Source organism: Vulpes lagopus, chromosome 2, assembly GCF_018345385.1.
Source record: "Vulpes lagopus strain Blue_001 chromosome 2, ASM1834538v1, whole genome shotgun sequence".
Taxonomy (NCBI): domain Eukaryota; kingdom Metazoa; phylum Chordata; class Mammalia; order Carnivora; family Canidae; genus Vulpes; species Vulpes lagopus.
Genome location: NC_054825.1, coordinates 119,290,877 through 119,304,653, shown reverse-complemented (window position 1 = coordinate 119,304,653; position 13,777 = coordinate 119,290,877). Strand labels below are relative to the sequence as shown.

The 13,777-nt window shown below is 38.4% G+C and overlaps 1 protein-coding gene across 12 annotated transcripts in view; it reads right to left on the bottom strand.

The window, feature by feature from the left end:
- Positions 1 to 13,777, bottom strand: part of PKIB (cAMP-dependent protein kinase inhibitor beta) — a 196,969-nt gene that overhangs the window by 14,255 nt on the left and 168,937 nt on the right. For 11 of the 12 annotated variants that reach the window (XM_041741873.1, XM_041741912.1, XM_041741857.1 and 8 more), the window contains one exon: positions 8,308 to 8,412. The exons of the other annotated variant lie outside the window; for it this stretch is intronic. In XM_041741873.1, the coding sequence (XP_041597807.1) occupies positions 8,308 to 8,392 (85 nt within the window). In that variant the 5' untranslated portion in view covers positions 8,393 to 8,412. The remainder of the gene's footprint in view (positions 1 to 8,307; positions 8,413 to 13,777) is intronic. 12 annotated transcript variants of the gene reach the window in all.

The window sequence follows — 13,777 nt, the reverse complement described above, 5'->3', positions numbered from 1 at the left end:
GGGCAACCCGCTTTATACTCCTGTATAATATAATGGTAGAATTATGCTATGTTTAAAATGTAACATCATATTTTATAGTGAGCTGTTTTTGATTAAAAACTATCCCAACTGATCACCCATTTCTTTGCACTGAAATTACTTGAGGTTTTTTTTTCAAAGCTTCCTTTAGTAATTTAGATTTGCATATATTCAGAAGAATTCTATTTCAAGTGAAGATTTCAAAGTGGAGCTTTGAGCAATGATAGCATTACTGAACTACTTTAACACACCCTTAGAATGACTGCCCTTATATTAGTCCTCATATTTATTAAGCAGTCCACCAAATGGAGCAATGGAAAGTTTGGTCACCTAAAAGTGAGCATTTAGCAGAATCTTGCATTTCCTTCTAATAAACTTGTGACTTTCAACAAGACACTTAACTTCTCTGCTAATTAAATTTCCACATTTATCAGAAGTAGAACAATACTACCTGTTTTACTACCTTAGAACCCAACAAACAATGGATATAAATGTGCTTGGTTAACAACCACACAAATGAAATTTGTTTAGAAATCAATCATATTAACTTATAGGCACTATAATAGATTATCATTATAAACACTGATTATCCTGTTAAAAGTAGGCCTTTCATTTGGCTCTAGAGACAGTCTCTGACATTTTAAGTCATAAAGACAAGAAAAGATGAACACCGAGGTATTCCCTGAAACTTGGTGTTTAGAGGGGAAAAAGAGCATAAAAAATTTACATTCTGCCCCCCGAATCCCCTCCACACAAATACCTCAAAGTTGACTACCTTTCTGCAACATCTGTTCCAGACAAGCCACCTGTCACAGAAGCCTGCATCTCCCTCACACCATTCCATCATGGTTTCTCCCTAAGGGTAAAGCGTTTGTATACTTTCAGCAACAAACCATGTTTGTGTGTTTCGTTACTAGTTAAAATAGGATTGAAATTCTCAGTTTTGTCATGTCACCTGAAAAACAATTCTTAATCTGAGTAATAAAGAATAAATAAATAAATAATATCGGGTCACAAAATATGTTGAGGGTCACAAAATATGTTGAGACAATTCTTTCTCAGTAAGGCTGCCATTCCATTTAAAATAACGTCTTCTCCCTGTAGCTCCTGACTTCCCTTAACTTGCTCTATTTTCCTGTAGCACTTAGTAGCTTTAACACACATTACAACTTACTACAATTTCACTGCTGTTTACTATCCACCCTACTACAATGTAAGCTCCACAAAGGCATAGGTTTTTGTAGGCATGGGATTTTATAAGGTTTTGTAGGCATAGGTTTTTATAGGTTTTTCACTGATACATCTGTAGCACTAAGTCATGCCTGGCACTCACTTAGTAGGTCCTCTAATAGAGTTTACTTACCGAATGAAACAATTATTCTTTCACATCTCTTTTTCAAAATTAATTCTTTTTTTTCTGCATATGAAAATAATACACGCTCATTGTAGGAAAAAAATGACAATTCTTCTAGAAGCAGAAAAAGCAAATTGCCTTTTACCCATTATCCAGTGACAGCACTATTATAATTCTGGTGCATATCCATCCAGAATTTTGTGTGTTACATTACACAGATGCACATAAATATCTTACATGTCCATATTTTGATGTTAGGTTTATTTAATATCATTTTATTGTATCTTTTATAAATTGTTTGATCATATCTTTTAAAATATAATTGTTTTAAGACCAAAATAATTCTAAATTTTTAGTGAAAGTTTGAAAAAAGAAAATTTTCTAGAAAGCTAACATTTCAGGGCTTAAACCAACTATGTAAAATAGACATAGCCAAAAGCTCAAACACAATGGTAAAAGTGAAAAACAACTGAGGACAGAAATCATTCACAAACTTTTCCTTAATTAAATTGGATAAAGTTGATTTATATGTAAGATGCTTTTTTTAATGTTTAAATGTACAGCTTTAAAAGTTCCAGTAATATCTTTTTCTTCTATTTCATCAGTTAAAAAAAAAAAATTCTTTGGGATGTCTTTTGGTCTCTTTTTGAATAGATTTAATTTTCATCTTTTTTTTTCTTCCAACTGAGAAAAATGGGTAAATGATTGAGCTTTTTCAAGCTCTGATTTGTTTTCTAAGTCCTCTTCAGTATTTTATTTTTCTTTGCAGAAGAAGAAATCATTTTGGTGTTTCATCAAGCAAAAAATTCAATCAAAATCACAGTAGCAAAACTTTTAAAGTTGTTTTGAGGATTTTCTGGGTCACTTAGGCAAAAAAAAAAAAAAAATTCCCAACCAAATAGCAAATAACTTCAGAAAGAAAAGTCATACCATTGAAATATTTTTGTTCATCAAATTATGTATATTGATATTTGTCTATGATTAAGAAGTAAACTTATTTATATGGATGTATCTAACTTTTTACAAAAGCCTTTGTAAAAATAATAAATTCTGTTACTATATTTCTTTAATGTTACATAAGTTCATTAGAAAAAAATGAATCTTCATGAAAATATGTCTAAAATATATTCAGTAGGCATAATAAAAAGTTCAAAACCAGTTATATATAATAATTTTCAAAATAGATGCACAGAAAAATATAAGGGAAATATCCAAAATTTTAACAGTGCTTTGTAAGTGCTGTTATTTTACATAATTCCTATTCTCTTCCTTGAACTTTGTGTTTTCTAAATTTCCTATGATGATTTTCATTATATGAAAAAAAGCATAAACATGTGTTGAGCATACATCATTTTAAATCACTTTAGTGAGATTCAGTGCATGTGATTCTGTACTGTCGGGCAGTCATTACTATCTTCATTTTAAAGGTTAGAAAACTGAGGATCATAAAAATACAATGATTTGGCTAAAGCAACGGAACTAGGGAGTAGTAGAGGCAAAACCAGAACCCATTTCATCTGACACCTCATTCATTATTCCTATTACACCTCACCAAATATTTGTTGAAGAGACTCGGCTTTCATTCAGCCAACTGTTATTGAGCACCCTTATCCAGTGCAAAATTCTAAAGAAATAAGACCAAACACTGTAATTACCAAAGTGGGGACACACACAGAATGCATAATGATGGTCTTTACTATGAAACAGTGTGTGACCTAATTGTACAGATGAAATACATGCACATTAAAGGGAATGTAAAAACAGAAGTCAACATCTGATATCTTCTAGTAAGTGGTACAAATGAAAAATGCTACAGAAATATAAAAGGTAAAGAGCTACTGAATTTTGGGGTAACTGAGACTTCATAGAAGCTATGGAACACACATGGGGCCCTAATATTTGGGAGGGGGAGATTCATACAGATAGAAAAGACATTAAAAGGCTTACCAAGCAAGGGAAATAATTTAAGCTAACTCATGAAGTGAAAGTAAAAGGCAACCTCCAAGTAAAAGAAAAGGAAACATCTAGCTCTCACAGAATGTTAAGCCATATGGAGCTGGAAAAATAAGTTGAAGCATAGTCATCACTGGAACCCATATTGCAAAGAAAATGAATGCCATTAAAGGAGATTGTGGAAGCTCCTGGGCGGCTCAGTTGGTTAAGCATCCTACTCCTGATTTCAGCTCAAGTCGTGATCTCAAGGTGGTGAGTTCAAGCCGTGTGTTGGGCTCCGCACTCAGCAGGGTGCCTGCTTCTCTCTTTCTCTCCCTCTCTCCTTCTGACCCTAACCCCCCCACCTCCCATTCACATAGTGTCTCTCAAATAAATAAATAAATCTTTTTTTTTTTTTTTAAGGAGATTGTATTCCTTCCTCTGAACACTGGGGAATCATGAACATTTCTAAGTTACACAATAAAAGTGTACATAAGATGCATTGTCTGCAAATAGAGACTGATGTGAAGGAGTATTATTAAAAGGCTATTAAAAATGGAAGTTCTGTAAGCAAATCCACCATAAGAGTGATAAACTGACTACAAAATTTATATGTAAATGCAACAGGCCCAAGAATAGCATTTTATTTAAAAAGGAAGGAAAAAGGTATGAAGACTTACAATGAAGACTCATAAAGCTTAAGGACTTAGGGTCATTAGATATAAAGATTCGTTACAAAGTATTAGGTATTAAGCTAGTGTAGCATACTAAAGGATTGATAGAATAAAACAGAGATTCCAGAAATAGGCACATATACATATGGGCCCTTGATTCGTGAAAAGGGCAAAGCTGGTGATGTGGTCATTGATCCATTGCTGATGATCTTGGAGGATTCACAGAGAGGAAATGCCAGAAAAGTAGATATTGATATTGATATTGATGGGAATATTGTTGATCATGGAAAAAACAGGTGGGGCTTATAATAATTTGTGACAAAATTCTAAGATTATTAAATAAATTACTTCATGCTATAGTGTCTTCTCTCAGAATTTTGTATTTAAATATTGTCATACCAATAAGTCGAAAGAAGAGTATGTAACCTCCATTTAAGAATTAACAGCTATATTCACTCTCTCTCTCTAAACACACACACTATTTTTGTCAACCATTTGAAAGGAAGCTTCTGATACCATAACGTTTCACATCAAATATTTTAGCATGTATCTAAGGACCACATTTTTCTTTATATCCATAATACTACTGTATTTCCACAATGGTATTTTTTTTTGCACATTGCAATTCTGAGATAATTCTCCCTTTTCCCTAAAGCACAGCTTTTAGAAATTCCTTTAAGGAATCAGTGGTTTCTGTATGTCTGAAAAGATCTAATTTATCCTTAATCTTGGAACACTATTCTAGGTTGCCATTAAAAGGAGATTGTGGAAGTGCCTGGGTTGAAGGTTACCTTCTGCAAGCACTTCACAATACTATCCTACTTTATTCCATTTTTGCTGTTAAAAGGTTTACTAAATATGAGCATTTTATGTGTCAACTTGGCTGAGCTGCAGGGTGCCTAGTATTTGTTGAAACAATATTCTGGGTGTGTCTGTGAGGGTGTTTCTGGAATTAACATTTGGATCGAGAGACTGAGTAAAGAAGATTGCCTTCCCCAATGTGGATGGTCATTGTCCGAACCACTGAAGGCCTGAGTATAATAAAAGACTGAGAAAGGAAGAATTTGCTCTCTCTGCCTGACTGTCTCGGAGCTGGGGCATCAGCCTCTCTCCTGCCTTCAGACTCCTACTGGGACTGGAAAGTACGCTCTCGCTCTCTGCTTCTCAGGCCCTCAGACTTCAAAGGGAACTATCCCACTATCTCTCCTGGGTCTCCAGCCTGCTGACTACAGATCGTGGAATTTCTCAATCTCCATAATAGCATGAGCCAATTAGTTATAATAAATACATACCCTATTGGTTCTGTTTTTCTAGAGAGCCCTGACTAATACACTGATGGTATATCTGTCATCCTTGGTGTTTTGTGGAGGTTTTTTTTTTTTTTTTTTTTTCTGGCTTATTTTGAGGATTTCTCTCTTTGGGGTTCTGGAATGTCATACAAGGTGCCTAGGCACCTTTTTTGTTTCTCCTTCCTGAGATTTGTTAGTATTCCTGAATTTGAGACTTGTAACAATTCTGGAAAATTCTCAGGTGGTATTTCATTGACTTTTACCTTTTATCCTTTATTATATCCTTGGGAATTCCAAATAGACACATGAGATAGACACTCTATTAACCATGTCTTTCAGCCTTTCATAGTTCCCATCTCTTTTGTTTCTCTATGCTATATTCTGCATAATATCTTCAGAACTATCTTCTTGTTCACTAGGTCTCTCATGTGTCTTATCTGCTACATAAACTACACATCAAGTTTTAGTTTGTATTTTCCATTTCTAGACAATATGTTTTGCTCTTTTTCAAGTCTGCCTCACTGTATCACACAGTATTTTGTTCTTTGGGCATACATAACTTAAATATTTTCATTTATCCTATCAAAATGACAAGTCTATTTTTTAAAATTCTGCATGAATAATCCTAATATCTGAATCCTTTATACTTGATTATATTGTTTCTGTATAATCTATCTCATGGTGGCTCAGTTCCTTGCATGTTTTATGATTTTTTTATTGTAAACTTATATTTTAAAAAACTTTTTACTTCAAATTACTTGAGACCCTAATTAAAGTGTTCTCCTTTAGATAGGCTCTGAATTTGCCTCACTGGGCCTAGGAGCACTACCCAATTGATTAGCTTTAAATTCTCAGCAGGAAAATTTTCAGACTACAAAGTTGCAAACCTATATAAGGTTCCCCCTGTGGTAATAAATGATCAGGAAAATTTTCCCTCCCTTTCCACCCAAGTCAAGGACAAGACTGGCAAGTATACTTACTGTCTTCCCTTGAAGGTTAGGGTTTTCCCACATTACCTTTACCTTTCGACTCAGCATGTCACTCTTCATAGCCTAAGGCTAATGCTGAGGACTCAATTTGATATTTCAACTTGAGTGGTTCCTAAGTTTCTTTTCCTGTCCCCAGAACATGGCTTTTTAAAAACAGATATTGTGAATTACTGGGGAACTCAGTGAGTACACCACTCACAAGCCTTTAGATTTGTGATTTTTCATTGTTCAGGGCTTATGAAGCATTCTCTTATTTGCCAACATAAGCATACATTTAAAAAACGTTTTGAAGAGGGGGCACCTGGGTGGCTCAGTTGGTTAAATGTCCAATTCTCAATTTTGGCTCAGGTCATGATCAGAGGGTCATGAGATTGAGCCCTGCAAAGGGCATGGAACCTGCTTAAAATTCTCTCTCCTTCTCCCTCTGCTCTGCTCCCAATGTGTGTGCATGCTCTCTCTCTCTAAATTAATTAATAAATAAAAGCTTACATTTTTTTTGAAAATATATCCTACCTTGTAGAGTGTTATGTACTAAGGTTTTCTAAAGGACATTAAGCCTTCTATTATTCCATAAAAGGAAGTTCTAGCTAAGTTTCAATAATTTTTTAAATAATGTTCACTAGTTTATTTCATGGTATAGTGGTGGAGACAAAGGGTTTGGTTTTATACTTTTTTAAAGTGATCTCTACATCCAACATGGCACTCAAACTCATAATCCTGAGATCAAGAATTGGATACTCTACTGACTGAGCCAGCCAGGCTCCCTTCAATGATTTCTTACTCAAGTAACAGCAAGATACTCATTTTACTTAGAAAACAAAACAAAACAAAACAAAACAAAAGATATGCAATGATGTAAATATATTATTCTTTAACAGAACTTATTTTAACTCACAGATCCCCATTTTTCTTTCAGAGAAGAAAACAGTCTTCTGATTTCAAGTATAATCATTCACTTCCACATTAAAATTTATTCTCTCTGGGGTAAATTTCCAACCAATTCACAATCATACACAGAATTCATTTCTCCATGTGGTGTAAGGCCTAAAATTAAGACTTAATATTATATGCTACCCTTACATCTGGGAAAATTGAGAGGGCTTCAAATGGCTAAATATGTTTCCCTCTTCCCACTCTGCTCTCATGGATAAGGTACCCTGGCCAAACAATCCTCCTTATCAAAGGGACCAGGCACAGTTCCTACTTATCCTTAAGTTGTGATTTTGCCAGCCTGTGGAATTATTCAAACCAGTCAATCATTTCATCTTGTAAGAACCAGGAGGCACCACACACTCTTGTTACTACAAAGTATGCCTCCTATAGTCCCTTGGTTGTTCACTCTGTTCCTCAGTACCATCCCTATGAGGCCCTGCATGGCCTTCAGTATCCTTCTCCATGAGTTATAAATATGTATGACTAATAATTAGCTATCAATCTCACCTGTACAGTGTCAAGTGCTGTGTGCTTAGCCATCCCCAGGTCCCCAAGACAGGAATCTCTCCCTTACCAATGGAGTGGATAAGAGGCAACAGAAACCACTGTGTCCCAAACCACATGATATGCTCCACTATGACTAAGGACACCTGGTCAGCCTTAATTCATTGCACTTGGTTAACTTAGCTGATTCTGTGATATGGTGAGGCTGCCTGAGATGGAACAGCTAATTTCTGGCAGGCTTGGGCCAGGTCCTGGGTGGTATTCTGTTGTCTTTGCCAGCCATTGCCATCCCTTCCCACCCTAAAACTCTCTTGCCCCCAAGATGAGAATTGTTATTTCACTGTAGCCCAGTATAACCTGGTGATGTCGGGCTTAATCTGTTTGGCAGGTGGCCCCTGCTTACCAAGGATCAGCCTACATCACTGTGTCTGGCCTGGTGACTATCACCGGCTGCCTGAGGGAAGCTATACAGACATTGTTTGAACCGTGCACCTCCAGGACAGGCCCAGAGATAGATAGCCTCTTGTGAGGATTGTGGAAAGAAAGGAGATCACCACCCAGTAGAGAATTGAGCATGGCATCCCAGTTGTTGTTGTTCATGCAAGGGTAGTGACCTTGCTGGTTTCCTGTGCCGCTGCTTCCCTTGCCACTGTTGCTTGCGCTCTCCTGACCCTCAGGAGTATCGAGGTGCACATCCATCGTGGCCTGTGGCCCAGGGGCTGGTGAAAAAAAAAAGGTAGGGGGAGGAAGGAACATTGGTACTCAACTGCTCTCCCAAAACAAAACTCATAGCCAATGTACCTAGGCTTTGTTCAGTATTGCTGCCTACCAGCACACCAAAGGGCAAATCCTACAATTATTGGCTTTATGGTCTCCATACAAGCCATAGACAAAATGATTTTATTGGACATGGACCTTGATCCCAGGAAGACTGGTATTTCCTGGATTAAAAGGCAGCCCCCTACAAAGGAGGCTACCAAGCTTCTGAATGTTTCCCCATAAATATCCAAAACGTCTGCACTGCAGGTGATTTGTGCAGACAGAAACTGAAAGCTGCAATTTTATGTGCCTAAATACCTAAAATATTCATGGGGAATTTAAACGGGGGGGGTGGGGGGAGGAAGTCCATACGACAGAAGAGGTGAGGCCACAGCAGAGGAAGGTTTTTACCCATCAAGTCTGGTGGTAGGCCCACAACCCTTTCCAGTGCCACTCTGTTCTCCTTGTCTCTGTTGCAACAAAGATTCTAATCCTCTACAACCCACCCATGGCACCCTTGTGGCGCCATGAAGGGGTTAATTCAAACCATAAACTATTGCTACTGGGGAGACCTCCCAACCTGATCAGACTGATTTGAGGTTCTCTGGGAGAAGAAACTTATAAATATGGGAGGACTGGACAGCAGCATCCTCAACCAACAACAATTACAAGATAAATAAAAAAATAAAACAAAGAAATACTTCTGAATACAGGGAGAGAAAACCAATAAAAAACAACTTAAAACAGAGGTCCATAATTTGACCTAATTGGAAATCCAAAATTTACTAGAAAAATTTATATAGCAAAAAATAAAAGGACACTGATTGCTTGTGTGCCTTTACAATCTAAGTTCTGAGTTATTTTTTTTAAAAGATTTACTTATTTATTTGAGGCAGGGGGGAGCAGAGGAAGATAATCTTTAAGCGACTCCCCACTGAGTGTGGAGCCTGACCCAGGGCTAGATCCCATAACCCATGAGATCATGACCCAAGCTGATACCAAGAGTTGGACACTTAACCAACTGAGTTACCCAGGCACCCCTGAATTAATTTTATTATCTGCAGAAATTCACCAATTGGTCTTAACCAAAACATGGTATCCCCCATAATCAAGGATTTACTTAAAGGGGTTGCTGAATATTAGGTAGAAGGCAAATAGGTATGACTCACTTTTAACTACAAGAACTTTTGTGTAGCTTAAATTCCCTATGGCTATAGCACTCATTGCCCTAAAATATCCCATAGTGGGCACAGACACTCTGACCCCCCCAAAAAAAATGAAAATGAAAATTAAGTTTTCAACACATACTGGTTTAACAAAATAAGAACCCATGACCCATGTCCCACTCCTCACTCTCCCCACCCCATTAAAATAGTTAACATGATTGAATGTAATTCAAACAAGGTCTTCAAGGATTAAAAACTTGTTATGTAACAGGTCATGAGTGAATCCTTCCCTAATCCCATTGCTATTCCATTTAACAGCCTTATTTGACCTGTTCCTTAAATCTCAAACAAATGAATGGCAGCCTACAGGGGATTGCTACAATTGTAATGCCACGGTCCCATCCCATTAAGACCTCTACACCCAATAACCTAATTCCTGAAATCACTGACTCTATCCAATCAGTGACTGGTAAATATTTTGCTACTATAAATTTGGCTAATATGTTCTGTTCAATGCCTATTTCAAACAGACTCTCAGACACTTTGCCTTTACCACTGACAGGACACAATTCCCCTTTACAAGGAATAGCGATGGGATACTTCAACAGCCTCGCCATTGTACACAATCTTTATAGGCAAAATCTTAACTACACTAACTTTTCTCCAGGAGCACAGGTATGACATTATCTGTTTGATGTACTCATGAAAGACACAAAATAGTCACAAAAGAGCTCATAAAAAGGGGATAAATCATTGTTCCGCACATAGTGCAAGGCCTTGACACCTCCATTAAATCTCTGAAAGATACTTGATAAACTGACAATTGCTCCATCCCTGAGGTTATCAAGAAAGGTTTTGGGGAGCCTGGGTGGCTCAGTTGGTCAAGCATCTGACTCCTGATTTTGGCTCAAGTCATGATCTCAGGGTCAAGAGATTGCGCATCTGGCTCTGTTGGAGTTCAGCATGGAGTTGGCTTGGGATTCTCTCTCTCCCTCTCTTCCTGCCCCTCCCCCTACTCATGCTCTGTAAGTAAGTAAGTATATAAAATCTAAAAAAAATTTTAAAAAGAAATAGGTATTGACCATCTCAGCACTCACAGGGGTCAGACAACTTCAACATATTTAGTCCTTTCTTGGGTTCAGAAGGTAACATATACTTCATTTACAAATTTCATTTAATGTCACTAATGTTATTTACAAATTAGCCCACTTTGAAGGCGGGGTCCCACCAATAAAAGGCTCTAACACTGTCTAACTTGAAATCAGCAAGCACTCCAGTTTGTGCCCTCAGAAGCTTCTTCACCACAGGGGCTTCAGCAAACATCTTTCATGGCTCCTGGAGTTTCTGGGCCACGTCTGCTGGCCATGAGTTGCCCATGGGCTTCTGATGCCTTTCTTGGCTTGGTATTATATACCATTAGAGTGGCATTTACTGGCCATACAATGGACTTTTCTGGAAATACAGCTCTCACAAACCTTAAGCCTGTGACCCTTTGCAGCTGGCTAGCCATTACACCTTCAGTTATTAAAGCAGCACCCCCAAAAGCTCAACATAGCTTCTGAGCCTTCTTTGTTACTGGATATAGTCAAACCTGGGCCCCCTGATATAATCTACCTGCGGAAGGGGTGGCCTGTCCTATCTTCAGTCTCTCAACAGATGCCACAGTGCTGGTGGAGGCCCATGCCTTCGCCAGAGCCAACTACTTGGGGAGCCCGTTAGAATTAAATGAATGGCCAGCAATGGGAGTGCATACATTTTACTGATGATATCTCTACCATTATACATGATGGAACTCAGTGGAAAACTGCTGTTTTTATCCCTTAATCAGAATGTCTCTGATAAAATGAGAACCCAAGGGTCAGCAGGATTGGCATACTTCAGATAATAACAATTGGGCCCATCTGGACATTTTTGTACATTGCCTACAAGTTGCCCCCTACAAGTTGGGGTAAAGAACACTGGGAATCACTTCACAAATACCCAAAATAAAAATCAAGGTAACCCATTTCTCTACATATATACACTAAGACTACAATATAAAGCTTCACTAGGATGTTCCTTATCCCCTTTGGAGTTCAAGATACACTAATAGTGACCAAGGCACTCATTTCACTGAGCAGAATGCACAATACTGGGATCTTGAAGAAAGCAATCAGTCAAACTTTCAGCTCCTTCATAGTCAGTCCTAGTTAGCAGGTTTGAGAGACTGAATGGGCTTCTCAAGTACTATTTAAGTCACAAAGTAAAAAACTCATGCCCACCCCTGAGGATATCCACTCCCTACACTAATGCCACACAGATTTCTGCTCTGACATGTGGTAAAAATAGACCTCAGATGGCCTAATCACAAGTTCCTCTCCTCACACTGCCCTCATGGATAAGGTCCCTTTGCCAAACAGCGTTCCCTATCAAAGGGACCATGCATAATTCCTGCTCATCCCTAAGTAGCAGGTTTCAGTTTCCTGACTGCCTGAAGAATTATCCAAACAAGCCAATCATATCCTCCCAGAGGAACCCAGAGGAGTGCCACCTTCTTAATACTACAAAGCCTGCCTCCCACAGCCTTGGTTGTTTACTCTGTTCCCAAGTACATTCCCTGTGTAGCCCTAAAGTGTCTTCCTGCCCATGACTATGAGTATATGTGACTAATAAACAGCTCTTGATTGCATCTGACCACATCTGTTCAGTGTCAGGTGTCACGGGTTTATCATCCTCACAATCCTCAGGTGGAAATCATGAATAGGAGGTGACTAACACACCTACCACCAATCCCACTTTCCTTTCTCTCTTGAAAGGGAACCTCATAAACATACACAATGGAATATTACTAAGCCATCAGAAAGAATGAATACCTACCATTTGCTTCAACGTGGATGGAACTGAAGGGTATTATGATGAGTGAAGTAAGTCAATCAAAGAAGGACAATCATCATATGGTTTCACTCATACATGGAATATAAGAAATAGTGAAAGGGACTATAAGGGAAAGGAGGGGAAACTCAATGGGAGAAAAAATTAGAGAAGGAGAAAAACCGTGAGGGACTCCTAACTCTGGGAAACAAAGGGTTGTGGAAGGGGAGGAGGATGGGGGATGGGGCAACTGGATGATCGGCACTGAGGAGGGCACTTGATGGGATGAGCACATATACATGAGTATATGGGTGTTATACTGTATGTTGCCAAACTGAATTTAAATAAAAAATTTTTTTAAAAAGAAAGGGAGTCTTAGGTATAGGGAAGACAGGCATCAGGTGTGCAGATGTCCTGTGACCACACTGACCGTGACGGAGTTACCACTTGTCCACCATTGTAGACTGAGATCCACTGCCATTGTCTCATCTATAACCAGAACCTCAGGTAGAAGTATACACATCTGCATCCTCTTTGTTCCAATCCTGCGGTATTTAGGGCCCATGGCCTATTTAAATTATCCTGTGCCTTTCTTGAGGTCATTTCAATCTTTCTCCTGCACCCCTCTGGAAGGGTCTGGGAACTTCCATGTGGCTCATCTGCTGAGGCACTTCTCCTCACCATTGTCTGTCTACCTTTCTAGGGTTCTACTAAATACGAAGCTTCTTTAAGATGCTATGTTTCCTGAGAATTAAATCCTAGTTCCATCTATACTTGGATTTCCTAACCTCATTCAAATTTCTATTGCTTAATTCCCCTCCAGCTCGACCCAGTGAACTGGGATCCTGGGCACCTTCCCAGAGACTCAGATAATACTAGGGGGGCCTCATCACATCTTGAATTCCTCTCTCACCAGCTACTGAATGATTCAATTCTCTTCTCAGAAACAAAAAGTAACTTTTATGTTGTCATATACTCTTTCCCATTCTAAAGTCTGTTCCCAGTTCTCCAGTTATAGATAGCTTAAAAATCCTTTCTTTCAAAAGCAAGGTTATTTTCAGAAACAACTTTGACCTTTAAGACTATGGCTTTTTGCTGACATTAAAAAAAACTAATCAGGGGAGCCTGGGTGCTATGGTAGGTCAAGTCACCCACTCTTTGTTTGGCTCAGGTCATGATCTCAGGGTCGTGAGATGGAGCCCCAAGTCAAGATCTCACATCCAGTGTGGAGTCTGCTTAGAATTCTCTCTCCCTCTCCTGCCCCTCCCACTCGTGGTTTGTCTCTCTAAAATAAATTAATAAATCTTTG